Source organism: Dermacentor andersoni, chromosome 1, assembly GCF_023375885.2.
Source record: "Dermacentor andersoni chromosome 1, qqDerAnde1_hic_scaffold, whole genome shotgun sequence".
NCBI lineage: Eukaryota > Metazoa > Arthropoda > Arachnida > Ixodida > Ixodidae > Dermacentor > Dermacentor andersoni.
The window spans coordinates 165,339,303-165,366,872 of NC_092814.1; the positions used below are offsets into that span (position 1 = coordinate 165,339,303).

Consider the following 27,570-nt stretch of genomic DNA (forward strand, 5'->3'; position numbering starts at 1 on the left):
CCAAGCCGGAGCACACACGTGCTAGTGCGCCTACGTACACGTGTTTGCGCTGTGACGTCGCGCGTAGTGACACGTGACCTCAAGAATTATTCAAGACAACATCTCTTATTTCTGTAATCTGTTGCTTGAATAGACGAACTAAAGTTTAGATAAATAACAAAACACACAAACCGAATGTCTGCATGTTTTTGTTTTACTTCGCACCGCAGCAAGAGAGATGTACTTCCGTTTCGTCTGCTTGTTCCCACGTCGTGCAGTGGCGCGCGCATACACCGAAACTATGTCATGTTCTACCGTGTTCCAGCGCGGGATCATGCTCTGTGATCCGCTTGTGTCTGCCTCAGTATTCCTGTAGCCCTGACTTATACCGCTACTCAGGTGTCATCGTGCATAGCGCGCAAAATCGGGTGCTGCGTGAAACGAGACAATCACAACAGCTCGCGCGCGACGCCGTCAGCGGAAGTGAGCCGCGCCGCAAAGGTATGGTCCCTAGAATATAGCGAAAAAGCGAGGAGAAAAAAAAAATGAAGGCGGGGCCCGTGACGTATACGTCACGCGATCCTCGAAGTCCGGTATGGGAGAACGCAGGGAAGGAATTTCGCTCGCGGAGGCTAGACGGGGAAAGTGGAGAGAGTGTCTCGCTGGGCAGTGGAGCTCGCGTCCTGAACTCATGGGTTTGCGGCACTGAAATATTTCTATCGCGGCTATTAATGAGCCGATTTGAAGAAAATTTGCGGCAGAACGCTCCCTAGAGGACACATAACAACTTCCAGCGTATAACCAAAATTTGCTAAGGGGCCTGGTGAGGGGCCCATTAATGAGAAATTAAAGCTGCATGGAAAGGGCAGAGCGCCCGAGATGCATAATTATTCATTGCATAGCAAGGTAGCATACTCTTTAAGTGCTCAGCATGGTTAACGAGCATTTATTTAAACAGATTGGATTAAATAGTCTACTATCCTAAAACGGCGAACTTTCTGGTTCTTATTTTTTTCTTTCCCACGCACGGCCGGTGCCGCAGATGCGCGAGCGTAAGCGCCAGCTGGTGGTGCTTCAAGGTGACTTCTTCCGCTTTGCTCCTCATGCTTCCGCTGCACCCTCCTTCTCCGATTTCCACCTCGCGCTCTCTCATGCTCTCGCCGGCTTTCATCCGCCGCTGCGCTCTGCGTTCGCTCTTTCATTGTTCGCTGTGCTTGTTCGCTCGGCTACGCCGAGGGAGGACGAGGCACGCCGACGCTCAACGCAGCAACGAGCGCTTAAGAGCTGCGCTCTAAGAAATCGTGCAGACCTCATGCACTATGAGAATCGGTGCAAGTGAACATTTGGTGAGCCGGCCAGGCGAAATGGCGCATCGCGATAAGAGGTGCGTCGCGCATGCATTTCGGCGACGAACGCGTCCCGCAAGCGCCCTCACCCACGGAACATGCAGAGGTATAATGAGAAAGCTATTAGCGGAACATGGCAAAATAACAGAGGTAATTCGTAACAATGACAGCGCTACCACACCATCTAACCCTTGAGAAGTCACAAACAAAACCTCACCAAACACGGTCTCCCAGCTGCAGCCAGTTTCTCCCACTGAAACGGTAGAATTGGCGTTCAGCAACTATTGTTGTGAATGAATGACGGCGCGGCTGCATTGGGGTCCTTATTCAGGCCTAAAACTTCTATTTTTAATGTCAGCTAGCAGAGCGCGCTTTCTCATTCTACAACTAAATTGTTATGCGATGCAACAAACGCACCAAGCGTCTCCAGACAGAAGTTTTCTTTCTCACTATGCACGCGTCTTTGTCCTAATAAATGTTTATTCTCTCTCTCTCTCTCTCTCCCTCTCTTTGTCCTAATGGTTAGAACACCAGGTAGAAACCCACCATAGGGCACATAATTTTTTTTTTCATAGGAAATTTTTGCTTGGCGATAAGACAACGACGGCAAGTCAAACCCTGGGGCGGTAGGCAAGCTTCGCTTTAAAAAAAAACCTGCTGGGAAAAAGAAGGTGACTGTAGATCTTGGGGGTACCGGTTCAGTTATCTAGCGCGGGAAACCAGTCGAAGGACAGGGGACAAGAACATAAGGATAAGCGCTTGTCTCTGATCCTTCGTTTGCATTCCGGGGCTAAATAACCAAAGTGTGGGAAAACACCAACGAGCCCCCCCAAACCTTCATGTTACTTAAATAAATACCGAACCTCCGGAAGCCACAGCGCGACTTCTCGAGGAAGTTCCCATGCATAGCATGGAACCTCGCCTAATTGAAGAGGTTGGCTTCAGCCATAACTGTCTCAGCTGTAGAACCACGTCGTACTGAGGAGAGTGGCCTCAGCCATAGGTGCCTTCAGCCATAGGCGTAATCATTTGTAGCCAATAAAGGTACGCCAAAAGTGGAAGAGAAACGTCTGCTAGAAGCAGTGGACATGTTGTTTAAGCATGTTCACAAGAACAGGGGTCGTCCTACCTAAGTTTCGTTAGACAAGTTGGTAGTTGGACGAAGTGGCAGTACAAGCGTACGAGGAAACTGGGTTTGTTAAGGCTACGAAATGACGTATGTAAACAAAAATTTGCTCAGGTTGAAGAGCTCAAGTCGGAAGCGAAAGGAAGGGAAATAGCCATGTGCGGCTGTTTATAAAAGAAATGGGACACTCCTTCAATGCCGGGTTCGCGTAGCAGGAACTATAGCGTGAACCCGGGCTCGCTTGCTTGAGGAATTTATACGTCTGTGTGCGCGTTGACAAATATACGTGTGCTTTCGAAGGTATTCGTGCAGTAAACAGTCAGCATAACCACATTAACGAACTGTTCGCTTTCAGATAAACCACAGCTACGCTTCAGTCTTCCGATGAACGGCGACTGTTCGCACAACATCGACTGCCTAAAGGTTACAGCGCCAAGCAATTCGACGTCGAAGTCCGAGGTCAACTCGGCCTCGCAGCATAGCGGGGAGGATGAAGGCATCGTCTTTGTGGCTCGTCCGACAGGCGAAACGCCGCCTAAAGGTGAGTCCACGAGACCGGACTCGTCATGCTGAACCGAAACGTTACTTCTTAGATTAGATTTCTGACGTCCCCTGAGCGCGCATGCTCTACTGCATTCCGTTCTCGTGCTCTAAGTTCTTAGAATGGAAGCACTAGAGGCAGGTGGCTTCTAAAGTGGAGATGGTAGGAGTGGAGGTTGCTGGCAGGTTTGGCCTGGCAATCTGGTCAAGTGATTTTCTCTATGAGCGCCTCTTTTTTTTCTCTCTCCCTTTTTTTTCTTTCTCTTTTTTTCTGTGGCACCTCACTCAATATTCAAGAATGGTGCAGGGGGCTAAAAGGTGTCGCAATCCCACAGCGATTGATATGTAGTGGGAGCAAAGTGCATCCCTCTGTACCACCACCCCCCTTGTATTAAGGAAGAAATCATCGTGAGAGTTCTGACGATCAGAAATTTGATGGTGTCGCTGTTACGTAGACTAACTCGCCAAGGTATTCCTTTATTCATTTTGTGTCGAAGAAGAGTAGCCTGTGCCTTAGCAGCATCGCCACCGCATGAGCTCGTGGTTGCTGTCCTTCTTCGAACGCTTGTGACTGCTGCCCGTTCGCATGTTCCGCTGCTAATAAATGTCTTAGAAGTTTGCTTATTTATTTATTTATTTATTTATTTATTTATTTATTTATTTATTTATTTATTTATTTATTATGGGGGCAGTGGTCATCTCTTTCAACATGGCGTTGGTGACTGAGAATGCCTGCTCACTCAAACTGACAAAATCATGGGCTCAGACTCAGACTCATGGAATAGCAGACTGCTACAAACATATAGACTCACTTGGCCCAGACTCACAGGCGCCCAGAGTCAAAATCACTAGCTCATAGTAAGAAGTATCAGCTTGAATCAGATTCACATGTACTATATGTGCCCGCCGTGGTTGCTCAGTGGGTATGGTGTTGGGCTGCTGAGCACGAGGTCGCGGGATCGAATACCGGCCACGGCGGCCGCATTTCGATGGCGACGAAATGCGAAAACACCCGTGTACTTAGATTTAGGTGCCCGTTAAAGAACCCCAGGGGGTCGAAATTTCCAGAGTCCTCCACTACGGCGTGCCTCATAATCAGAAAGTGGTTTTGGCACATAAAACCCCCTAATTTCATTTAATGTGCTATATGTAATGGTGTCACAAGCGTCGAGTTACGTTCGCTCGCTGCCAGTACAAAGAATTTGTGTGTGCTATCATGTGGCTGGGACTCAGAAACGCACCCACTTCAATTCACCTTGTCTCCCTCAGACTTAGGTCCACTTATACTCACTTCAACTAACTCAGACTCACGTCCTCTATAGGACCCACGTGGCCTCACTCATATGCAGACTCACACTCTAACTCACTGAGCTCACTTAGACGCAGACACAATAGTGGTGTTGAGCATGATGAAGTCGATTTACGTGCGTGACTTCGCCGACTTATGTACACAGGTGAAATGGATGGTATACGTAATGTCGTAAGTTGGACTTTATGTCAGAATATAAAAATGCTGCTGTCGACAGCAGACGTTTCTTTGTGACCGTTAGTCGCTTAGCTTCACACATTGTTCTGTTTCTACAGCTTTGGGAGCCCCATTGTGTAGCAGTCGTAGAATAAAACATGTACGCTGAAGATATTTCAATAACGAGGCATTCCATGCTTACACCTGCTCCTGCATACTGGTTAGACCAACAATTCTTATTCTGAAGAAGATCAAGTAACAAATGCTTCGGGACCCTTATCCAAAAAATCGTTTTACTCTAGAAGAAAAGCTGCCAGCCAATCGCGATGTTGGACATATTAGCAAAGGCGACCGGCCAATAGCAAAGAGCACTTATTAACGAAAAGCCTTGTGAATTCGGTCCCTGTTACTCAATTTCTGGCACATACAATAAGAAATAGTCTCGTCAGTGGGTGACACGATGTGCATGTAAATTGCCGTGGTGTTGTAGAGAATGTATTTATAGTCGACGCACATTATGAATGATTTGGTGCTCGTCGCGTTCCGTCATTCTTTTGCTTTCTTGCTTTTGTATAAAAGTTTATCATCGGAGAACAATAATTTCCACTCGTATGTCACGCTACTGATAGGAAACGTCAGTCTGCGGTTAGAGTCCGCCGTTTCATAATGGTTTTGGCGACGAGACTGCGGCATGTGGCTTACGTACATCGGCATTGTCAGTTTCCTTTACTATATCGTCATCTTAGACGCACCGCCTAGACATTCATGCTCGCACGATTTTCTGCCCGCAAAAGCATGTAGGCACACATCCGAAGCTTCAGCGCCAGCTGCTCGAGCTGCAGGCATTCTCGCGGTTTGCAATGCGGTATCATTAAGTGACGTTGCACAATGAATTTGCAAATATTCCTGCTCAAACAGCAAGTGTTAAACAAGAGGTTCGCCTAACTCTTTGATGCGAAAGGTTTTCTTGAGATCGAACTGCCATGCAACTGATGCACGGCGACTTCTGCGCAGGCTCCCCACGCTCGTATTCGCCCCCGCCCGAAGCGGAGGCTCTGACGGAGACCGAGACCACGCTCCCCTGGAAGCGCGACGACGTGCCTGACGCGGCGGGAGTGCGCGCCCGCTGCGGCAGCGGCGACGGCGGCGTCCGCCAGCGGGAGTTCCCGTCATGGATCGACAATCGCGAGTACATCGCCTACCAGTCGCCCACGTCCACAATTATCGGTCGGTTGGATCGCCACAAGCGCTCAACTCCGGATGTCTTCGAGGTGTTCCAACTCAAGTCATCGGGCGCGCCGGCCGCCCCGATGGAAGAGGTGACCGAGGAGGACCAAGACGGCGGCTCTACGGAAGTCGCCGGCGCCCTGTCGGAGTTCAGTGGCGAGCTTGCGCAGGCGCCACCGCAGGTAGAAGGCACAGGAGAAGGCCCGCCGTCTACAGCGTCGACAGAACCGCTAACGCCGACTTCTCGTTGGGAAGAGACGGTCATTGACTTAGAGAGCGACGATTCCGAGAGCTGTGGCTCGAGGCATGTGCGGCTGTGATGTGGACGGCGTTGTTGATGTTCCTGTGACCCGTGGCCACCACAGGCAGCCCTGGTGGACAAGAGGTCTTGTTGTAGTGGCCCAAGGGCGAGAAACAGCAAGTGACGACAGTGCTTCTCTCTGTGCTTGACAAGCTGTGCTCGACTATATCGTACAGTGAGCATTCGACATACCCAGCCGTTGACAAGCTACGATGTTTATGATGCTGTTGTCACTTCACTCGTGTGAAGGATCGGCACAGCGAACTCATATACGCGCAATTCGTGCGCGTCGTCTGTTGCTGTTTTAGCCGTGGTCCAGATGCGGAATTTATTCTAGCTGTATTGGATAATAGGCTTTCTTATTTTTTTTTTTATTTTTTTTTTTTTGCGCGGATCACGTAGTTCAAGTATCCTCACGCAAAAACTCCCGAAAGGCGTTTTCGTTTTCCGTCCCCATGACTCAAAATAGCGGCTTGCGAATTGTCAACTGTGACGGAAAATGACACTTTTTATTAATTTTATATACTATGTTATATCGCTGGAAGCGGTTTTTCTTTTTCGCGCATGGCACCACGCCATATATAAGGACAGCTGGTGTTGCCAGCGAACGAGGACGTGCGAGATCTCTGATACAGGTGCATTTATGAAGAGTTGTGCTCTTTCCTTGAGCTTTGTACATACGAGCACAAATTCGTCCTTACAGCAGCTGGCAAGCCGTGCCGCACAGTAATGACCAATATCCGTAAGAAGGCTTCGGTGGCCAGAAACTCCGCAATGCAGGTTTTCTCAGTGCTATATAGTTCGCCGGTTTGATGCCTTGGGTAAAGCACTTTGACAGAAAGCTTGTTTAATAGGAAGCCTTGACACTCAGGAAGAACGATGCTGACGCAGCAATCAGACTGCAAACGGAGATGCTTCCTTATAGATTTTCCGGAGCATGGTTTGATGGATCACTTTTAAGCAGCGGTAACATCAGCGCATTCTCTGGTAACAACGATAGGTTGCCATGCGCTTCCCAGGATGTTTCAGACTAGTAAAACAACGGAACATGCCACGTTTAATGCCTATTTCATTCCCAAACACGTCCCAGCTTGTAAATGCTTATGCTGTGGCTTACCGCGGGAGCGATGCAGGGTTGATGCCACTTGCTCTACGTTACCAATATATTGATATATGTCCATACGGCAAGAAAGTTGTTTGCTAGGATAGAGCACACAGCGCGGTCCAAAAACTTCTTACGGTCGTTACTTAACGGTCTAAGGCCTAATGTTCTTAATGGTCTAATGCTGTTGTGGCAATCCGACACCATTTCAGGAAATAAATCGAACTTATGTAGTATGACTACCTTAGTAGCAGTAGCGCGTATATTGTCAGACCCAAAGCTATCGCGATGGCATGCTGTCATAGTTTGTTCTTCATATTACCACACCATTGTATGGCTGACAATGTTCCCAGGTAACGGTAGATTACAAGTCCTAAGGAACATAGAATTCTAGTGTAATCCTCCAGTAACATTTAGATAGTGCGTCACAGAAACGCGAGAACGAATCTGTTTCTCTGTTCTCTTGGTATTTAGATATAGTGACTTACGTCATATATATATATATATATATACATATATATATATATATATATATATATATATATATATATATATATGTATATATATATATATATATATATATATATATATATATATATTGTAGCCACCGTGACTGCGATGACGTCAAAGACGTTAGAATCCTTGCTACTTACTCGTGTTAAACATAGCCTTTAGTTTGCTTTTATTCAGATTTATTAGTCTTGAAGGTGTGCTTATAGCGCCGCCATGGTAGGCGCGGAAGCATGAAATGATGAAATGACGTTGACTGTTATTGCCATCACTGCTTGGGAGCTGAACAGTGGATAGCATACGAGTGCACTCATGTCTGGCGGTATAATTTCTTTAGCGCCGAGCTTCTGAACACGGTGAGTAGCAACTGGTACGTATCGCGGTATATGGCGCAGGTGGACGTGTTTTGTTCTATTAATTTGCGTATGTTGCGCGCAGGTTCATGAACTCAATGTGGTGAGCTAAGTCGTGCATCCCTGAAGATACAGGTTGTATCTGCATGTCATGCCGAGCCTATATCAAATGCAAAATTCTTGCTTTCTTTTGGCAAACGTGAGAGTGTGTAAAAATATAAAAATTGTAGGTAGCTGCTACAGTATATTTACAGCTTCAGCTGCTATACGCTTTCAGAGAAGTGCGAGGACGTTTTTATCCTGGCTGGAATTAGGATCAAGCTCAGGTTACAGCCACACAACATAAGCAACATGGGGTAATTCCGTTCTTCCTCCTTAAATGAGCGATGCGCGATGTCTAACACATTTCGAGCTCGCTTTGATGAATCAACCTGTCAAACACGACCTAGTTCATTTCTGTAATGGGCCAGTGATCACAATGTCACTCTTCAGACTTTGGTCCTAATGTGAATGAGAAAAGCCTACCGTTTATTTGTGAGTGCTGTATACATCAAAGTTTTTACGTGTGTGCACAGCTGTGTTTGCACTTTTAAGAGTTTGCAGGTGCAGGGCCGCGTCCTGAGCGGAGCCTTCCTAGTCACGCGCTTGCGTAGTCGCTCGAGCAAAAAGGTCTTTGAGCGTTGGCGTCTACCCCGGACAAAGCAGCGTTGCACATAGCCTTGACATTTGCGGTATACCGTCCGCGTCTCCACGTGATTTTCCGATTACCTTTCCGCTGAAAAGTGTCAATGCCTCTACTAGTCGCGTCGCCTCCTTGGAAAGACAGTTTGGGCATTGAACTGAGTTAGGAACCTTGTCTCACTGTGCCCTCCCTCAATGTTCGAAATCCGTTACGCTGTTTCTGCGCAGTCTTGTTTTTTTTTTTTCTTTTTTTTAAAGCTCAGGAAAAACATCGGGTAAGAAAGCCGACTAAATTTGCTCGCGTTTCGTTCTTTTCTTGCAGCTGCCTGTCGCTGTTTCAACGCCGTCACCACCATACTATTAAAATCTGATTACGGCTGCTATCGTGGCAAAAAAAAAAAATTTAAATAAAGGAACTTACTTAGTGACGTAAAGCGAATACAGGTACAAAAGTTCAAAAAGAAATACTGGTCTGCAAGTTCGCCAGGCCAATGAAAAATGCATAATAAATTTGTCCGCATTTGGTATCACTGTCTGCTTCATAACGCAACATTAGCTGCGGAAAAAAAGAAATATACTTTTGTAATTAACGATATCAAGTTAAATCAACAATATGACAAGTTGGCACTGTATACAGCCTATAAATGTTCTTTATCTGAGACTTCCTTCCCCGATGTCCATTTTTAGTTAATAAACAAATATTTTTCCTCATTAGAATGCTATAGGACGCCGCGTTCTCTGGTGCCTCTGTTAGCCTTAATACTTAGACGCGCTGAGTAAGTCAGTTCGTTAAACCAAAACTGGCCAAACGTGCCATGGTGCTTCATGGGACCACTCTGGAGAGCATGCACTGAGCTTCCGCATATCGCATAATCTCTATGCCTTTTCACTGTTTTCTCTTTGCCTTGATTCTTCTTCGCCCACTAGTGAAAATCCGTGCTTTTTAGCCGTTGGCACACAGAAAGGGCCCGAAGACTGCACTGGCTGCCTTACCGCAGACTCCGGCATTTTTCGTTTGCGGACGGGGAGAAATGGCAACCTGCAATAGTAACAGAAAATCAGCCGCGTTTATCGCGCGATAGCGATAGGCAGACTTCATTCCAGCCTTTCATTGATATTTTCACGGCACGTATGTGGCTGCTTAGAGTGAATAGCCCACATAAGCGTTCCTGTAATAGCACAGAAATACAACAAAGCACAGTCTTCGGTGCAAACACAGCTTCAGTTATGTGCCGACAAGCATTCGTATACTAATATTTAGTAAAATGCCAAAAACTCTCGCGGAAGCAAAGGGCCACCCTATAGCGAGAGCGAAGAAACGTATATTTTGGTCTAAGTGACACTACGGAGCGCGCCTATTAAATGTCAGACCAGTCTGCTTAGCGTCTGCCAATTGGGAACGCTCGTGCGACAATCACGCCTCCGTTACATTTCTAGCGGGCACCTTAGTCAATGCATCCATGCGCGAACAAACGGACGAGAAAGCTTCATGCGGCACTAGCTTAACCGCATGGCTGCGGCACGCCAGTCTGTGCGCAAGTAGTAGCCGGCACGTGACGAAGTTCCTAGGACACACTTTCCACTGATATCTGAAATAAGCTGTTTGTTTTGCTATCCTTGGCATAGAAACGCGTATTGTTGTTTCCCATGCCCCTTCCTCACACTGTCTGCATTACCATTTTTTTTAGCAGACCTACCATTCGTCCTCCTGACTGTTTCATTGAAATGAAAGTGCGCGTTTGTGAGTTGTGTGGTGGTTGTTTACATGTCAGAGTAGCTGGCTGCCGTGGTGTTATTCTCGACAAGGTCAAGTCAAGGACAGTGACTCTCGTACGACGAGCCGGTTCGACTATGTTTACTGTAACGAGAGCACGAAATCGCCCACCAACTTTTTCGAGTAAGAGTACTGCACCGAATTGTATCATGTTAAGTTTTTCTTTTTTTTTTCCTTAGGTGTTTACTTTTCACTTCGTCAATATGTGAATTCAAGTCCGCCTTGTCTCTTTTTCTCTTTAGAGGTCTTTAGCACATATAACAATGCATGTATATAGAAAAGTCGAGCATAGTTTGTTTCTTTTTCACTTGTATTGTTGTATTTATTGCGACCGCATGCAAGGTCGACAGAGACGCGATCAAGAAACGACGCTCATTAGCTTTGCAGATCAAGCTAGTATCCTCTGGTAAAGCTGTATTCTCCCAAATACTTAGCATTACATACCGTTAATATGGCAAACAGCTCACCATCATCCTATTTGTAACGCTACGCGCTTCGAAAATTAAATAGAAAATGATATACAATCTGGGAACAAAAACAGCGTCATGGCGGCCTCGAAATGGACTCTTGTCTTGTTTACAAGTTCAACAAAACACTCAAAACACGTACAAAACCATTCCAAACAAGTTTCTGGTTTGCCATGTCTACTACGCCACGATGCGAAGGAAATAAACTGTTGTTATGAAACGGCAGAGTTCTCTGGTCTTCATTCGTTGCAAGAGGAATGAAATTTTGCATTGCCACGGATTTGCATAGGTCTGAAGGGCTTGCATACGTATAAGCCATACAATCTCGGTTAGTAGAAGCATGAACCCTTAGTATATTGTTCAAGAGCGCACCAGCACACTCGTCAGAAACTGCGGTCCAGAACTAGGACGTACCATGGTCTAATGCTTAACAAAGGATTATTCCTAAATACAATGAAAGGGGCAATCTCAATAACGTCGCGATCGCTCAAAGCAAAATGCGGTGAACTAGAAATGCAATTGAGCTGCAAAAATTAAAAAAAAATACAACAGTACACCTGGTTTCGAAACTTATTTGTCGTGCATAAAATGTGGCGCAGCAAAATTAGCCTTGAAACTTTTTCCCGATGCAGAAAGAGACTCGCAGGAATTATGGCATGAGGGACAAAATTTAAACTAAAAGCTGAGACCCGATCCCTGTGTTACTGCAGCCTCACATGCACAACCCGCATGAGCCAAACTGAGGTTACATATTGTTGCTGGACATGGAAGCCCAGCATGAATCTTGGCAATCGGTCTCCCCGTGCCCTGAGGACGAGCATACGGCCAAGGCTGCCAAACGTGCTTCTAGGGCGTCTTCACCTTGTGCTTGTAAAGGATCCCTCACGCTTTGTATCGACCAGTGCCAGCAAGAAGATGGTCGTGCTCGGCTGAGTGTTCGAGCAAAGAGGGCGTCGGTGAAGGAGCCATCCACGCTCAGCTCCATCGACGTCCTCTTTGCGCGAACACTCAATAGATATATATATATATATATATATATATATATATATATATATATATATATATATATATATATATATATATATATATATTGAGTAGACAAGGGCGTTTTCGCGAGCCCTCGACTTCCAGTGAGAAATAGAGGATACCCAAAATGCATAGTCATCTGGCAACACTTGCTGCGTCCGCCATCTTGCTGGCGGCGGCTGTATGTTGCATGGCTCAGCCATCGTCGACGGGCTGCTATTCAGGACTCTAAAACGCAACAATCGCCTTCATCGTCCAGCGAGTAACGAGCAGGGAACTTACTGTGCTGCCACGAATCAACGAAGCCACACCAGCGGGTTTTTCCATCCTTGGATATCCGTCTGGACGGCATTCACAATAGACGTACCTGTTTGAAACCGAAACCTACGCCGAGCCTTCTTTTGCGGCGACGTGCACTTCGAACTAGAGCTAAGTGCCCACCCGCCGTGGTTGCTCAGTGGCTATGGTGTCTGCTGAGCACGAGGTCGGGGGATCGAAACCCGGCCACGGACGGCGGCCGCATTTAGATGGGGGCGAAATGCGAAAACACCCGTGTACTTAGATTTAGGTGCACGTTAAAGAACCCCAGGTGGTCGAAATTTCCGGAGTCCTCGATTACGGCGTGCCTCATAATCAGAAAGTGGTTTTGGCACGTAAAACCCCATAATTTAATTAAATTTTAGAGCTAAGTGCCCTGAAAAATTTATAATTCACGCTCAGATTCGTGCGACAAGCACCTAAAACAACCATTCTTTGCAATAAATTGCCCCAGATTCGTTACGTTCACAAGAAAGCATTTCGCATGCGAAAAACTGAAGATTCGCCGAAGGTGATAATAAAACTCCATGCCACGCAACTAATGAGAAATTTCCTTTTTCTGTTCGCGTTGTATTGTAGCTTCGAGTGCGCGAACTGAAATTTTGCAAGTAAGGTTGCACGTGCATGTGCTGTGCAGGGGGTTATTCTATAAATCGCAATAAAAAAAACGAGGGGCCGAGATTCAAATTAAATGTTATACCATTATGTGCTAGCAGCACCCGGTACGCAACGTCGTCAGCGTCCGCCACTGTTCAGCATGAGGATTTGATTTTATTCGCTCACGTTGTTGTGCTCACTGTCGAAAAAAAACAGCTAGGTTGTTGTCGGCATTGCCACGGATCTATTGCTTCACTTTATATAGCAGCGAAAAGCAGTGGGAAGACACCACAGAAAAAGGGTGAAAGCAGCAGTTATGCGTGTAGCTCTATGTATGCTGTATAGAGCGAGCAGTTTCCTTTTGCCTCGCCGTCAACAAGATGGTGGGTGGTGCCTTGTGACAAACCGATAGATGATGCTTGAGATTTTTAATATCTCCTATGGACAGATGTCTTACAGCATCAAAATACAATCCTATTTTCTCGAAAAATTCGATGCTTCTTGGCGCTATTCTTGTAACTTGCAAAGTAAGTTCGGTCTTCTATACGGCTGCTGCCTCCCATGCAGCAACCACTGACTTCAGCGTGTCAGAAAATTATACTCATTACTTGCGTACCCTTACTCAACCAAGGCGACCTTTCAAGTCGATGTGGTGGCTGATGTTGAAGTAAACTGGATTAAGAAATATGTACCACAAACAAACAAATAAGTAAGAGGCTATCCAAAATCGACTTCACCTGCTGCTTTCTCAAACACGCGTGATCCGCGCACTTACAAGCAGCAGATCGCCCGACCGCATTCTGGCGCTGATTAACTCGTCAGCACAGCATGACAATCCACTGGTTGATGGTTCAATTCCCGGTTATACCCTGAGGTGCAGAATTTCATGACTTGTACTTATTTGCTTTGGACTGTTCCGTTATAGCCGGTGACAAATGGCGGTTAAGTACTGAAGTGTTGTGAAATCTGTATAGTCGGCAAGCCGGTTCGAACCACGCAGGGTGCCGAACCGGAAACGAACAAAAAAAACATTATTTATTTATTTATTTATTTATTTATTTATTTATTTATTTATTTATTTTCATACTCTCAGCACCCGAGGATATTACAGAGAGGAGTGTTCCAACATTAAATTATTCATCGCTAGTAGCAGAAGGCTTCTGTGCCAGATTATCCGGGCAACTCACTGCTTCCAACAACTTATCACATTCTATCAGCTTCCTGCCACCACGTCACCCCCGCATGGATTTACCATCCATGAATTCACGGCGGTGCTAGCTTTGTGCAGACGTACGCCTTCGCCAAGACCTGACGGAATTTCTTACAGAGCTCTGTGTCATGTGGGTGAACGCGCGAGGAGTGTTCTGCTTGAAATGTATAATGAATTCTGGCTAACCAGCGCATCTTCCCACAAGCTGGAAGACTAGTCGCGTAGTTCAGCTACTGAAGCCTGGCAAGTATCCATTGGAGCTTTCATTGTATCGCCCGATTGCATTGGCGAGCTGTGTGGGCAAAGCGATGGAGAGGATGATCCTCGGAAGCCTGGAGTGGTACTTGGAATACCACAACGTCTACCCCTGCAGATGCCATGGCAGGCTTCCGACGTGGCCGCTCATCAATTCGTCGACCTGGTTACCTACGTTCAGCACCAAAAAGGACATAAACGCCTTGGCGCTTCTTTGTTCCTCGACGTCAAAGGGGCGTACGACAACGTTAGAAATGAGGCCATCCTCGCCGTTCTCGAAGAGGTAGGCCTCTCGGTGGTCGGATGTTTAGATGGATACATAGCTGTCTCTCAAAGCAATCTTTCTTCGTGAGCACCGAGGACGGCCACACTCCTCAACGGCCACACTCGGCAGGGCCCAGTTCAAGAGTACGTCACATAACTCTATCGGATCAGGTGATACCACATCTTTGCTGGCGAACCACGTTCACAGCGTGGATTGAAGCTCATTCTTTTTCCACCCCCAGCTCATTTACTTTTCTCTGACTATCTTTAATACTCAAGGCCATCACAGAGTAACTAGGCCCTTATTTGCCTCTTAATGGATACTTTGACATTATCACAGAAAGTATTGAATAGTTTCTGCGCTATTCCGGACGAAGACGAAATGCCTTTCAGGCAGAACGCCGAGTCTTCCAGCTTTACTCATCTTGTGAATTTCTTAGACTTTGCCAGTGAACTGCTGTTTTCTCATTAACTGCGATGGAGATGGAGTCTCACGCGCGTCCGCCGGACTCGGCAGTACCAGCGGCGGCTGCCTCCAAGAAGCGCAACGGCACCGAGAGCTACACTGACAGCGACGACACCATGCAGTACTATGTCAGCAGTGAAGATTCTTGTGACGACACCATCGAGCTGGTGTGGAATCGTAAAGCAAAGCGAAGGTTTCTCAGCGCATCATCGAATTCGGGTGAGTCCACCGAGAGATCTTCGCGGGATACCGAGGTGCTCGCCATCCTGTTCGCGCCAGTTCTCGCCACTGACAACCTGAGACGCCTCAACAGGCAAGCCGTGTCTTCACATCTAGAGGCGCTGGTTCCGAATGAAATCAAAGACATCAGAGTGAACACCCGAAAGAACATGCTAGCGATTGACGTAGAACACGCGGCTGCGTTGGATTCCTTGCGCAAAGTCACGGAACTTGACGGGATGAAAGTCCGCCTTCATATTCCGCTGGGCAAACAAGTCAGTACCGGTGTAATTTACGACGTTGACGAGACGATTGTCGACTCTGATCTGTCGATCCTAATCAAGCCAGCTACAGAAAACACAGTCATCACAAACGCGTTTCGTCTCTGCACGTCGCGGTGTGTTAAGATCATATTTAAGGGCGAATCCGTCCCATCGCATGTAAAAGTGGGCCACTTCCAACACGCAGTTCGCCCCTTTATACCAAAATCGCTGCAGTGCTGGAAGTACATGAAGCTTGGCCATGTGAGTAGTGTGTGCAAGAACACTACCGTCTGTTCTCGCTGCACTGGCCCCCACACCAGTAACACATGCGAGGCCAGTGTGCTGAAGTGCACAAACTGCAGCAGCACTCACGATGCATCCTCGAAGTAACGCCCTTTGATACGCAAGGAAATGGCAATATTGAAGAACATGGTTAGAGACCACTCGTCTAACCGACAAGCAGCAACATCTACTAGGCGACGACGATCACGCCGCCGACGTCGATCACGAACCCCCAAAGCGTCTTCAGAGCGCCAGCCACGTGCATTACCACCCACTCTTCCGCCCAGGCCAAAGGCAGTCAGCTCAAAGGACAAAGGTGCAACGAAAAGCATGGCTACTGATGCTTGGCCTGCACTCCCGAGGCTACATGCTCCTACTGAGCGAAATCAGACTTCTACAGCAAGGGACATTTCGTCTGTTCCTGATGAATTGACGGACCAAGATCAACAAATTGTTGTCATGATCAACTCTCTGGTAAGTGCTATTCGTGTTCTCCTGGACGGGCTACAGACACCAACAGCTCGAAGTGCGTTGCAAGTGCTGGATGCCATCAATCCGGTTCCAGCGAGCCTTCCGAAGTCCAGTGCTTGAGAACTTCTTCAGCAGAACAATGACTCATCGACAACAACAGCGATCGTTCCGAGACGATGTCAGAAGTGCCTCCATATTCCAATGTAATGCGAGAGGCCTGAGGTCACGTATTTCGGATTTTCGGCAGTTGGTGTTTGAAAACCACTTTCCTATACTGGTCATCTGTGAACCGAACTTATTAGCCTCCATAAGACTGTCAGGATATGAACCTTTTGTTTCAACCACGTGTGTCCGTAGTAGTAAGGTTCTGGTTTACATTCACAAGGACCTTACGTATTTTTCCCAACCCGTAGTGCCACACGACGGTAACCAATACATCTGTGTTACTGTGAAAAAGAAGAGGCTGTCTTTTACTCTTATTTGGGTCTACCTTTCTCCAACAAGTCAGTTTGATGGCAAAAGACTAAAAGATATTATGGCTGCTACTCCCGGTCCTTGGATAATAACAGGGGACTTCAACGCTCACCACCATATATGGGAAAGCTACAGGATAAATCCGAGGGGCAGGTCACTAGTATCCTTTGCATCAGGCCACAACCTGTGTCTTCTAAATGACGGAAGCCCGACATTTCTGCGAGGAACAACGTACAGCAACTGCTTTGACTTGACTTTGGTGTCACGTTGCCTGACTTCGAACGTGCAGTGGTTCACTCATATTAAAACCCATGGAAGTGATTATATTCCGACCTATGTGAGACTCGATGGACTAGACGCCGCATTACCGGTTGTATCTCGCCAAATCGATTGGTCAATCTTTCAAGATCGTGTAGAAGACACATGCAAGAAACATATCGCACGCAGGTTAAAAGACATAATTGCAGACGCAATGCAAGATTGTACGCGTTGCTACACACATTCATCAAAGCGTACAGAGAATGACATTGAATTGGAAAGGCTTCGTGCACTACGGCGCCAAGCTGAAAGGAGGTACAGGCACACGAAGTCAATTCTTGACCCCAGAGAAGCTCGGCGCATGCAAAAGAAGATAAAACACGGAATGGATAAGCTAGCGGATCAAAAATGGAAATGCTTTTGCGAGTCACCGGACCCCTGCAAGCCATTGTCCCGTGTGTGGCGTACCCTACGGGGTCCTTGCTCAAGCCCCCAGCAACAACGCCCTTTTAACGCACTTGCTCTCTATCAAAACCACTGTGAGATAGACGTTGCAGAGAAATGTTGTGCTAACGTCGCCGGCGGCACAGTTTTAGTCCCTGGCATGGCTTTAGGCGACATTCCCGGTCCATGAGATACAAGTATGTACGCTCCATTCTCTATGGAAGAGTTAGAAGCTGCTATGGCGCTCTGTAGGTGTTCGTCTTCACCAGGGACCGATGGCATAACATATACTGCTTTGCGCCACCTAGGTCGAGAAGCACAAAGAGAACTCCTCAACCTTTTTAATAGTTCATGACAAGATGGTGTCGCCCCACAAGAATGGAAACGCAGCTGCCTGGTACCGCTGCTAAAAGCAGGCAAGTCAACGCTCGAACTGGCATCGTATCGGCCTATAGTACTTGCCAGCTTGTCATGTACTTGTCATGTAACGTCATGTCTTGTAACGTCAGTATGTAACGTCATGTCAGTTGTAACGTCATGTCATGTAACGTCAGTACTTGTCATGGAACGTATGATCATCATGCGTCTCGAATGGTACCTTGAACACCACAAAATTTACCCTGACTCTATGGCGGGATTTCGACGAGGCCGTTCATCGATTGACAGTGTCATCGATCGAGTGTCATCTGTAGAACAGCAAAAATTTTGGAAGCAATTATCAGTAGCATTCTTTCTTAACGTGAAAGGCGCTTACGACAACGTTTCCCATCAAACCATTCTAGACGCACTTTTGACAATTGAACTAGGAGGGCGAGTATATCGATGGATCAGAAACTACTTGACACAAAGGTCCTTGTTCGTACGTACGGAAGATGGTCCGACTGCCGAATAATACACATGCCGAGGCGTTCCCCAAGGCGGTGTTCTAAGCCCTATTCTTTTCAACCTCGCGCTTCTTGGGCTGGCTGAATCCCTACCGGAAACAGTGAGTGTCTCAATCTACGCCGACGACATGTGCATCTGGACATCAGTGGTATCAGTCCTCTTGTGTAGTTACGAATGGCCGTTTTTGAATCGCTTATGATGCAGTGTGCATTGGTAGCACCCCAAGCACAGAAGATTCTCTCTGGCACTCCTCCCTCAAGGCAACGCCGCGTGCAGATCATCTGGGCCCCTGGTCACTCCGGTCTGGCTGGAAACGAAGCCGCGCACGATGCCGCCCGAGCTCTCGCACACCGGGCGCATCATCCTTCTCCTGCGTCTTCCGATCCCGACCAGCCCTCTGTTCTGCATCGCGGTCACACGCGGGACCGAATGGTCACGTTGAGAGAAATTCTCCTGCACTACCGCAGGGAGCGGTTACGCTACCCCCCAGCACACAAAACACTGAATAAGTCTCAATCTACCACTTGGCGACTCCTTCAGACACGAACTTTTCCGAACCCCGTGCTTTACAACCGCATGTACCCCGATGCATACTCTCCACTCTGCAAAGCGTGCGAGGCCCGCGCTGACCTCGATCATATTATCTGGCAATGCCCCAAAGCCTCACCCACCAACACCTCCCGGACTAACACACGCATAACTACGGCCGAGCAGTGGGAGACATTGCTGCTCAGCTTGGACCCAGAGGAGCAGCTCTGGGCCGTCCGGATGGCCGAAGACGCCGCCAGAAAGCAAGGACTGGCCGCCGTCTGAGGAAGGGGGGGATTGGGGGTTAGTCTCCCGACCCCCGCCACCCCTGAACCCCATCAAGGACATAACAAAGTTTTATCTCTCTCTCTCTCTGGACATCAGTGGTCACTCGCCTGCAGGTTCGCGCAGGGCTACAGAAAGCAGCAACGCAGGCATCTGACTATCTTCACACACACACAAGGACTAACCATCTCGACAGAAAAAATGTGCGTTGGTCGCTTTTACGCGAAAAGCGATGTCTTATTATCCAGTATGCATCAATGACTAGCCTATCTCCTACAAGAGAAATCATCGGTTTTTGGGAGTTATTGTTGACCGGGACCTCTCTTAGAGCCCTCAGGTTGCCCACTTGAAGAAGAAGCTCGCATCTATTGTTCACGTCTTCAAGTTCATCGCCAGCAAAACATGGGTATCGTCAGTGGGCTCCGTGCTACAGTTATATCGAGCACCTTTTATCGGAATCCTAAGCTATAGCTCCCCCGTGCTTGCTAAAACATGCAACTTAAATCTTCGAGAAGTTCAGAGCGTGCAAGCACAGGCACTACGTGTTTGCTTAGGCCTTCCGCGGAGCGCCTCAACAGCAGGAACCATTATAATGGCTCAAGACCATCCGATCACGACTTACATTAGCACCGACACGCTTATAAAAGGCCCATGTTCGTCATGTTTCACGGATGCAATCAAGCTCTCTAGCCTGCCTGTCAGAACAACGACCACAGGCGTCCTTCTCCAACGAGGTCAGCATCCATCGTGCCTCCCTACCATCGGGCTTCACACCCTCCGCACGTACAACCTGAGCTTTGTAGTGTTTAAAACAACCTCAAGTGCTTCTTACGGTTCCAGGGATAAGAAAGAAGACCGACCTGCCTGCCTGGATCATGTGATATTTTCTTTACTTATTAAATAGACAAAAACATGGAAGCATTGATATCAGTTATTTTGAGCACAATTTCTGGCACATACGAGTATATTTTTTATTTAAAAATACATATATTACTTGTTTTGACAGTGCGTAGCGTTCAGGAATTCGTTTGCAGCATCTTTGGCAATGGCAATGCAGTTATTATTCATATATTTGATCTCTCGACAAATTGTTTAAGAGAAAGCTTTAGCTCGCGCCCAACTCCGACGCGGCCTATTCAAATAAATGTAAAACGGAGAAACGCTTTTCTGAGATAACCCCTGAATCACTTTTAATAGAATTTGTTGAATTTGAGAAAGTTAACTTCTAGTATCTGTTGGAAGCGGAAGTTCGATTTAGGGCCTGAATTTTGTTTAAAATATTTTGAAAAACTTGAAAGTGCGAAAAAAATAGAAGCACGTTTACAAACTAAAAGCTCTTCATCAAAAACAGATATCGCGGTTCATCAAACGGCATCTATTATAAGAGTCAAAGCGGACAAATTCGATATGTCAATTTGTATCTTACGTGAATTAGTTGCGTGGAGCACAAGGGTTCTGCAAAAGCCGTATTTCGATAAAGCTAATTTATTTGAGATTCATTTGTAGCATATCAATTTTGTCCGCTGTAGATGTACTATTAGATGCGATTCACAAAATTGTGATATTGTTTTTCATCGTTGAGTTACAGAGTTTTAAACGTGATAGTTTCGTTTTCTGAAAATTCGAGATATGTGCCAATTTTTAATAAAAATTGACAACCTAAATGAAAAATTGGAAACCAGAAGACAGTAGAATTTAAGTTTTAGTTTTAAATGCAACAAACCTCATCAAATTTCGTGCAGTGGTTGCCGAGAAAAACTAATTCACCTTCTACATGTATTTAGATAGGAGCATCCGAGATAAAGGTTCATCTTAAGGAGGAGGCCAAGCTGCAACGTGGGCTGTATCAGGCACGTACCCAGGGGGGGGGGGGCCGGGGGGGCCCGGGCCCCCCCCCCCCCAAAATCAAGTGGCATACCCCCCTCCCCACCCACGCCACCACTCCTCACACATTCCTAAAGCGCCGCCAGATCAATGTTGAGACTTGGCAGCTGTTCATCGGTCAGCATGATGCTGCCTTTTTCACTCCTTTTAGATGGCGGTAGTTATCGGCATCTGTTGTAGTGTGAAGGACAGTTTTCTCATAGATTCCGCACCCGCGCGATTAACTCGAGATGCGTCCAGTTGTCACCATCTATTCAACCGTCACGCGCATAGCTGTTGCTTTTGTTAGTTCAACCTTCTTTGTTTAGGCTGATCCTGGGACCAGGAGAGGGATGCGGCTGTTACTCAGCTGGTCTGTACTCTCATGGAACGAGTTGCTGCCAGAGAAAACGCCAATTGCGTTTAACTTTTCCCTTTGCTTTCTTATTTCCTTGAGTTACGGCTCGCCGCGACGCTGGCAGATGCCCAGGACCATATACACGTGATATGGGTTAGATAAGGTGGGAAATAAAATAATGTGAAAGAGCGCCCATCATGAAACCCTGCAATGACCCTTAAACCCATAAGCAAGATGACTGTCGCCCGTTACCTCGTCTGTTTTTCCCTAATTGTATAGCACTTTTCGTGCAAAATTGGCAACTGGAAACAAAAATCGCAGGGAGTTGAGAAATTAAGCGACCTACTAAGGGAGAGAGCCAAGGAAACAACCAAACTGCAAGCAAAAGCGAATAAGAAAAAAAAAGGTAACCGTTGTTTGTGAGAATATTTATGGATCAACATCTTTTTATTTAAAAAGGAAGTAGAGAAAACGCCACCGGAAGTGCAGAACAATTGCTTGTTTTGAATGACGCTTCTATAGTTATCGGTCGAACCGCCTCACGTAGGCACTTCTCTGCTCTGCTTATGTGGGTGTTTTTCTAACCTTTCGCGGTGAGAGCAGTACGTCTAGAATCGCAGAGTCCTGCGCTCTTCGCGGTTGTATGGGACTGGCGGCCGCACAGCGTTACGCAATTCGCGGAACTGTCAAAACTGATCAACAAGGCGAAAATAACTGATATTCGAAACTGTAACATCAGAAAGACTGAAGAAGCCGTAAAAAATGAACGCAGCCTGAAATCAGTAAAAAAGAAACCCGGCATAGGACAAACCATGATGTATGCACTAAAAGAAAAGAAGGATAATATCATCAGCAATCTCGAAGATATAGTAAAAGCAGCGAAAAAAGAGGTCTATACAGGTCTAAGCTGACCTGTATACAGTACCCAGAGGAGTCACGATACCTCACTTACAAACAGTAATGAACAGGATACAGAAACTCTCCTATAACTAGCGATGAGGTCAGATGGGCCCTGCAAGACATGAAACGATGAAGAGCGGGAGGAGAAGGTGGAATAACAGTCGATTTAATCAAAGATGGAGAAGACATAATGCTTGGAAAACTTGCGGCTCTTTGTACGAAGTGTCTATCGACTGCAAGGGTCCCAGAAAACTGGAAGAATGCAGACATTATACTAATCCACAAAAAAGGAGACGTTAAAGAATTTAAAAATTATAGGACCATTAGCTTGCTCCCAGTATTATATAACATATTTACCAAAATAATATAAAATAGAATAAGGGCAAGACTGGTTTTTGTCAATCAAGGGGACAGGCTGGCTTCAGGAAGAGATACTTTACCATGGATCACATCCATGTCATCAATCAGGTTATCGCGAAATCTGCGGAGTACAATAAGCCTCTCCACGTGGCTTATATAGATTAGGAAAATGCATTTGATTCAGTAGAGATACCAGCAGTCATAGATGCACTACGTAATCAAGGAGTACAGAACGCTTACGTAAAAAGCTTGGAAAATATTGCTACATGCGTGTGGTATTTGTTTGTTTGAACGAGGCGCGTGGGCGCCGTCACTCCAGAAAAGAGGAGGAAGAACGAACTGGGCTCGCGCTGTGAATCTAACCGGTCAGTGCTGCAACCGTTGTTGTAAATATAATCTGTAAATAGTTTCTCGTCTTACTGACTCGTCCTTCGCGTAAGAATATCTACAGAGGGTCTACAGCTACCTTAATTCTACACAAGAAAAGCAGGGAGATACCTATAGAGAAAGGGGTCAGACAGGGAGACACAATTTCTCCAAAACTATTCACTGTGTGCTTAGAAGAATTCAAGCTATTAAACTGGGAAGGCTTAGGAGTAAAGATCGACGGCAAATATCTCAGCAACGTTCGGTTTGCCGATGACATTGTTCTATTCAACAACAATGCAGACGAGTTAAAACAAATGATTGGAGACCTTAACAGAGAGAGTGTAAGAGTGGGGTTGAATATTAATATGCAGAAGATGAAGATAATGATAAATAGCCGGACAAAGGAACAAGAGATCAGGATCGCCAGTTGGCCACTAGAGACTGTGAAGGAGTACGTTTACCTAGGTCAATTAATCACAGGGAACCCTGATCATGAGAAGGAAATTCACAGAAGAATAAAAATAGGTTGGATCGCATACGGCAGACATTGCCAGCTCCTGACTGGAAGCTTACCATTATTATTGAAAAGTAAGGTGTGCAATCAGTGCATTTTGCCAGTGCTGACATATGGGGCAGAGACTTGAGAGCAAGTTAAGGACCGCGCAAAGAGTGATCGAACGAAGATTGCTAGGCATAACGTTAACAGAGAGAAAGAGAGCGGTTTGGATCAGAGAGCGAACGGGTATAGACGATATTCTAATTGACATAAAGAGGAAAAAATGTAGCTGGGCAGGTCATGTAATGCGCCGGTTAGATAACCGTTGGACCATTAGGGTTACAGAATGGGTACCAAGAGAAGGGAAACGCAGTCGAGGACGACAAAACACTAGGTGGAGCGATGAAATTAGGAAATTCGCGGGCGCTAGTTGGAATCGGTTGGCGCAGGACAGGGGTAATTGGAGATCGCAGGGAGAGGCCTTCGTCCTGCAGTGGACATAAAACAGGCTGATGATGATGATGATGATGATGATGATGATGATGATGATGATTATGATGATGATGATTATGATGATGATGATTATGATGGAGGTGGTGGGCCCCCCCCCCCCCGAAAAAAAATCCTGGGTACGTGCCTGAGCTGTATATAGTCAATCAGAGCAGACAGCGCGTCGTCTTCTGAATCAGCAGACAAAAAGCACCTGACTCCGCACTTCGCCTGACTTGGCACTTACTGGCTGCGTATATGTCCTCATGTCCTTATGTCCTTGCCGGAAACGAAACTCCAATGAACGAGCTTCCTCTCATCAACAAATCTAGGCAAACCGCACCTGAATACATCGCGAAAGCACAGTGCACGAAGACAACTGCTCAATGCATATAATACAGCTTGGAGTGTGAAACAGCCCCCAACATCCGTGAATCAGATAACTTTACCTTCTTGGAAGATTAGCTCACCTTCCTCTGCGACACATGGTCACGCCACCACTTCGCTACCGTCTTTGCAGCGAATATTCACTATCATCGCTATATCCGCGCCGACAGTAACGGACAAAATGGCGCCACGCGTTTGCAACGCCAGCCTGCTTAATTTTTTTTGTTTGTCGTCCGCTGCTTACACCCATCGAAACCGCAGTGTAGAAAGTGTAGTTTTCATGCTACACTACAGCTATAAAAAATGGCTTCGTGTAGATGGGTGGAGCTACACTTTTCTACACTGAGTAAAAAGGATGGCGACTTCCTACACTAACCGCACTCGTGTAGCCGTGGTAGGTAAAGAAAATAGCCCTAATGCAGGCATATAAAGCGTAATAAACAAAGACGCAAGAACGCCTGAATCCGCAAACACGAAGATCATACAAATCGATGTACTTCCCATCATTCCCACCCGCCGTGGTTGCTCAGTGGCTATGGTGTTGGGCTGCTGAGCACGAGGTCGCGGGATCGAATCCCGGCCACGGCGGCCGCATTTCGATGGGGGCGATATGCGAAAACACCCGTGTGTTTAGATTAAGGTGCACGTTAAAGAACCCCAGGGGGTCGAAATTTCCGGAGTCCTCCACTACGACGTGCCTCATAATCAGAAAGTGGTTCTGGCACGTAAAACCCCGTAATTAAAAAAAGAAATTCCCATCATTCCCATGGTGGCTCAACGATTGCAGCGCCAGAGTTCCCTCTAGTAATTATTGTAGGAAACTCTATGGCGGCGACAACCACGTCGTCTCATACGGCGTCCGCCCTGTCGGTTCCCACTTCTCAGCAGCGCGTGAATAAAATAGCTTTTCAAAGAAAAGCATTCTGTGCAGCTAACAATGTGCATAAAATCAACATTAAGCGTTAGCAGTAAAGGTATTCAATTGTTGGCCGTTCTAGAATTTTACACAATCCTAAATTGCAGTTCTAACCATCCTTATATGTAGAATCGGCGTCCTCATAGCCCACCTCTCCCCCCATTTTTTTTCTTTTCAATTTTTCACGTAACAATGTTTGAACGAAGAACCAAGCGGTTCAGTGCTCATGCTCCCGACGATTTAGATGACGAATAGTGGCATCAAACCTTATATATAGGTTTCCTGACATTAAATGAACATTTTACTGTCTTTTGCTCTAGCGCGATTATGGGTGCAAATGTCGCGCATTGAGTTTTTCTACTATTGAACAATAAAGGTTGGAATCTTTTTTTATATATATATATATATATATATATATATATATATATATATATATATATATATATATATATATATATGCAGACAAGACAAGACACCATACAAAAAATTCTTGCTGGCTTTCAGTATTGAGTACGGAGTCAACTCAATCCACTTCAATCTCAGCGCCGCCGCACTGTACATTTAGCTGTTGCGTCATTGCACCACTCCCGCCGTTCTGCCCACTCGACCATCTATAGCGCAGTCGAGTTCTGCAACGGAGCTGTATATGGCTCAGAACCGGGTATCGTGGCGCCTGTGTGCAGAAACTATCATCATGTGGGCCGATCCTGGTGATAGTGCAGAAAGGGCCCAATCTCAATCGCACATACCTCTGTGGGATCGGGGACCTTTAACGCGCCCTTTAACTACCCTTGTAACACCTGGAATCTAAAGAGGTCCCAGGCACAAGGGTAAGAACAGATGTATTTGAAGAAAAAATGTTTTGTATGACTTTTTTCGAAAGGACTTAAAAAATCCTCGGCGCCAACGCGCTCGTGCCACTGCTCGCGCATTCGTCGTCGTCTTCTTCCACAGCTGGCTCCGTTGCCGCTCGTAGAATTTCATTTCTGTCGTTGTAATGGGAAGGCCGCGTTTACGGGGGTACGAGCCATGGAGTATGAGCCGTTCATTGTCTTACGTGACGGACACATTTATAACAGAGGTGATACGCGAATGCGTGTGCGTACCTATATCGTCACGATGACCACAGATCAGGACAACAAATATGTTCGTACCTTTATTCAAAATTCTGTGTCACGTCTGCTCCGTGCGCTAAATAGCTTCTCTGGTCATCCGCCTTCACAGAGTGGAATGAATTTTTTACGTAAGATGGGGGAAAGACAAAATAAATCTAGGAGGGAGCTTTTAGTGGCATTTTTGCAGCCTGGATGAGTAGGAGACGATCATGGAGAAAGCACCCAAGCACGCGATGGCACGCGGCGTTCTCCTGTAGTCACCCCGCGGGGGACGGTCGCGCTGGTTCGTCGTCTGTTCTTCTGCGGCGCTCCTCGCAAGGCCGCTCGGAAGTTGCAACGCGCGGCTAATCGTGCGGACTCCCTTGGAGCGAGCGTTTTGCAAGGACAACAATGTATTCAAGTATCGAGACCGAGAACCCATGGCATCAAATGGAGAGAGCAGAAAGCGAGCGGCACGGTGGCCAGCGGCTCTCAAACCTGTACCACGGACCGAGCCACGTAAAGCGTGCTGTTTCGAGGATTCAACGCGTGATGCGCGCATTTCCCATGTTTCCCCAAGTGAAAGCAGTGATAGAACTGCGTCAGAGGAGGTTGCCTTGCGAAGGTTGGGTGCTTGACGTTATTTATTTATTTATTTATTTATTTATTTATTTATTTATTTATTTATTTGAGTACCCTAAAGGTCCGTTAGGGCATTACATAGGGGGGGGGGGACAAAAAGTTCAAGCGTAAGTGGAATGTGTACAATGCAAATATTATATGAAGAAATTAGGAACAATAAAAAAATGATCTAAACGTAAAGCAGAAACAAAGAAAATAGAAAAAAAAAGAAAGAAAGAAATGAGAAATGGAGTTTATACAATATTTGGCAGCGTGAAAAACGCATAAGAACCTAAAACGCGATGTTAACAACAAGTACCCATCAGAACACGAGTTTAAAATACAAGAGAATGATAATTTCGGTAAACAACCTACACAGATACATATCAGATGAAACGGAAATTTTATACAATGCCAAGCACATGAAACCACTGTTCAAGTAAATATTCCAGCAAATGTGGGTCCGCACAGGTTGATACACTCTAAAAAGGTTAGCATTGCTGCATGAAATGATGATGATTCCGTAAGCGAGGCAATGTTTGAAGGTAGCGAATTCCATTCGGCAATAGATAAAACTAGAGGCGAATTTTGATAAGCGTTA

General features: G+C 46.4%; 1 protein-coding gene across 1 annotated transcript in view; it reads left to right on the plus strand.

The window, feature by feature from the left end:
* The window catches only part of LOC126547329 (sodium/hydrogen exchanger 3-like), a 221,295-nt gene extending 213,719 nt beyond the window's left edge, over window positions 1-7,576 (plus strand). The window contains exons 10-11 of the mRNA XM_050195294.3: window positions 2,807-2,992; window positions 5,471-7,576. Coding sequence (XP_050051251.1) covers window positions 2,807-2,992; window positions 5,471-6,003 — 719 coding nt within the window. The 3' untranslated portion in view covers window positions 6,004-7,576. The remainder of the gene's footprint in view (window positions 1-2,806; window positions 2,993-5,470) is intronic.
* The last annotated feature ends 19,994 nt before the right edge of the window (window positions 7,577-27,570 follow it).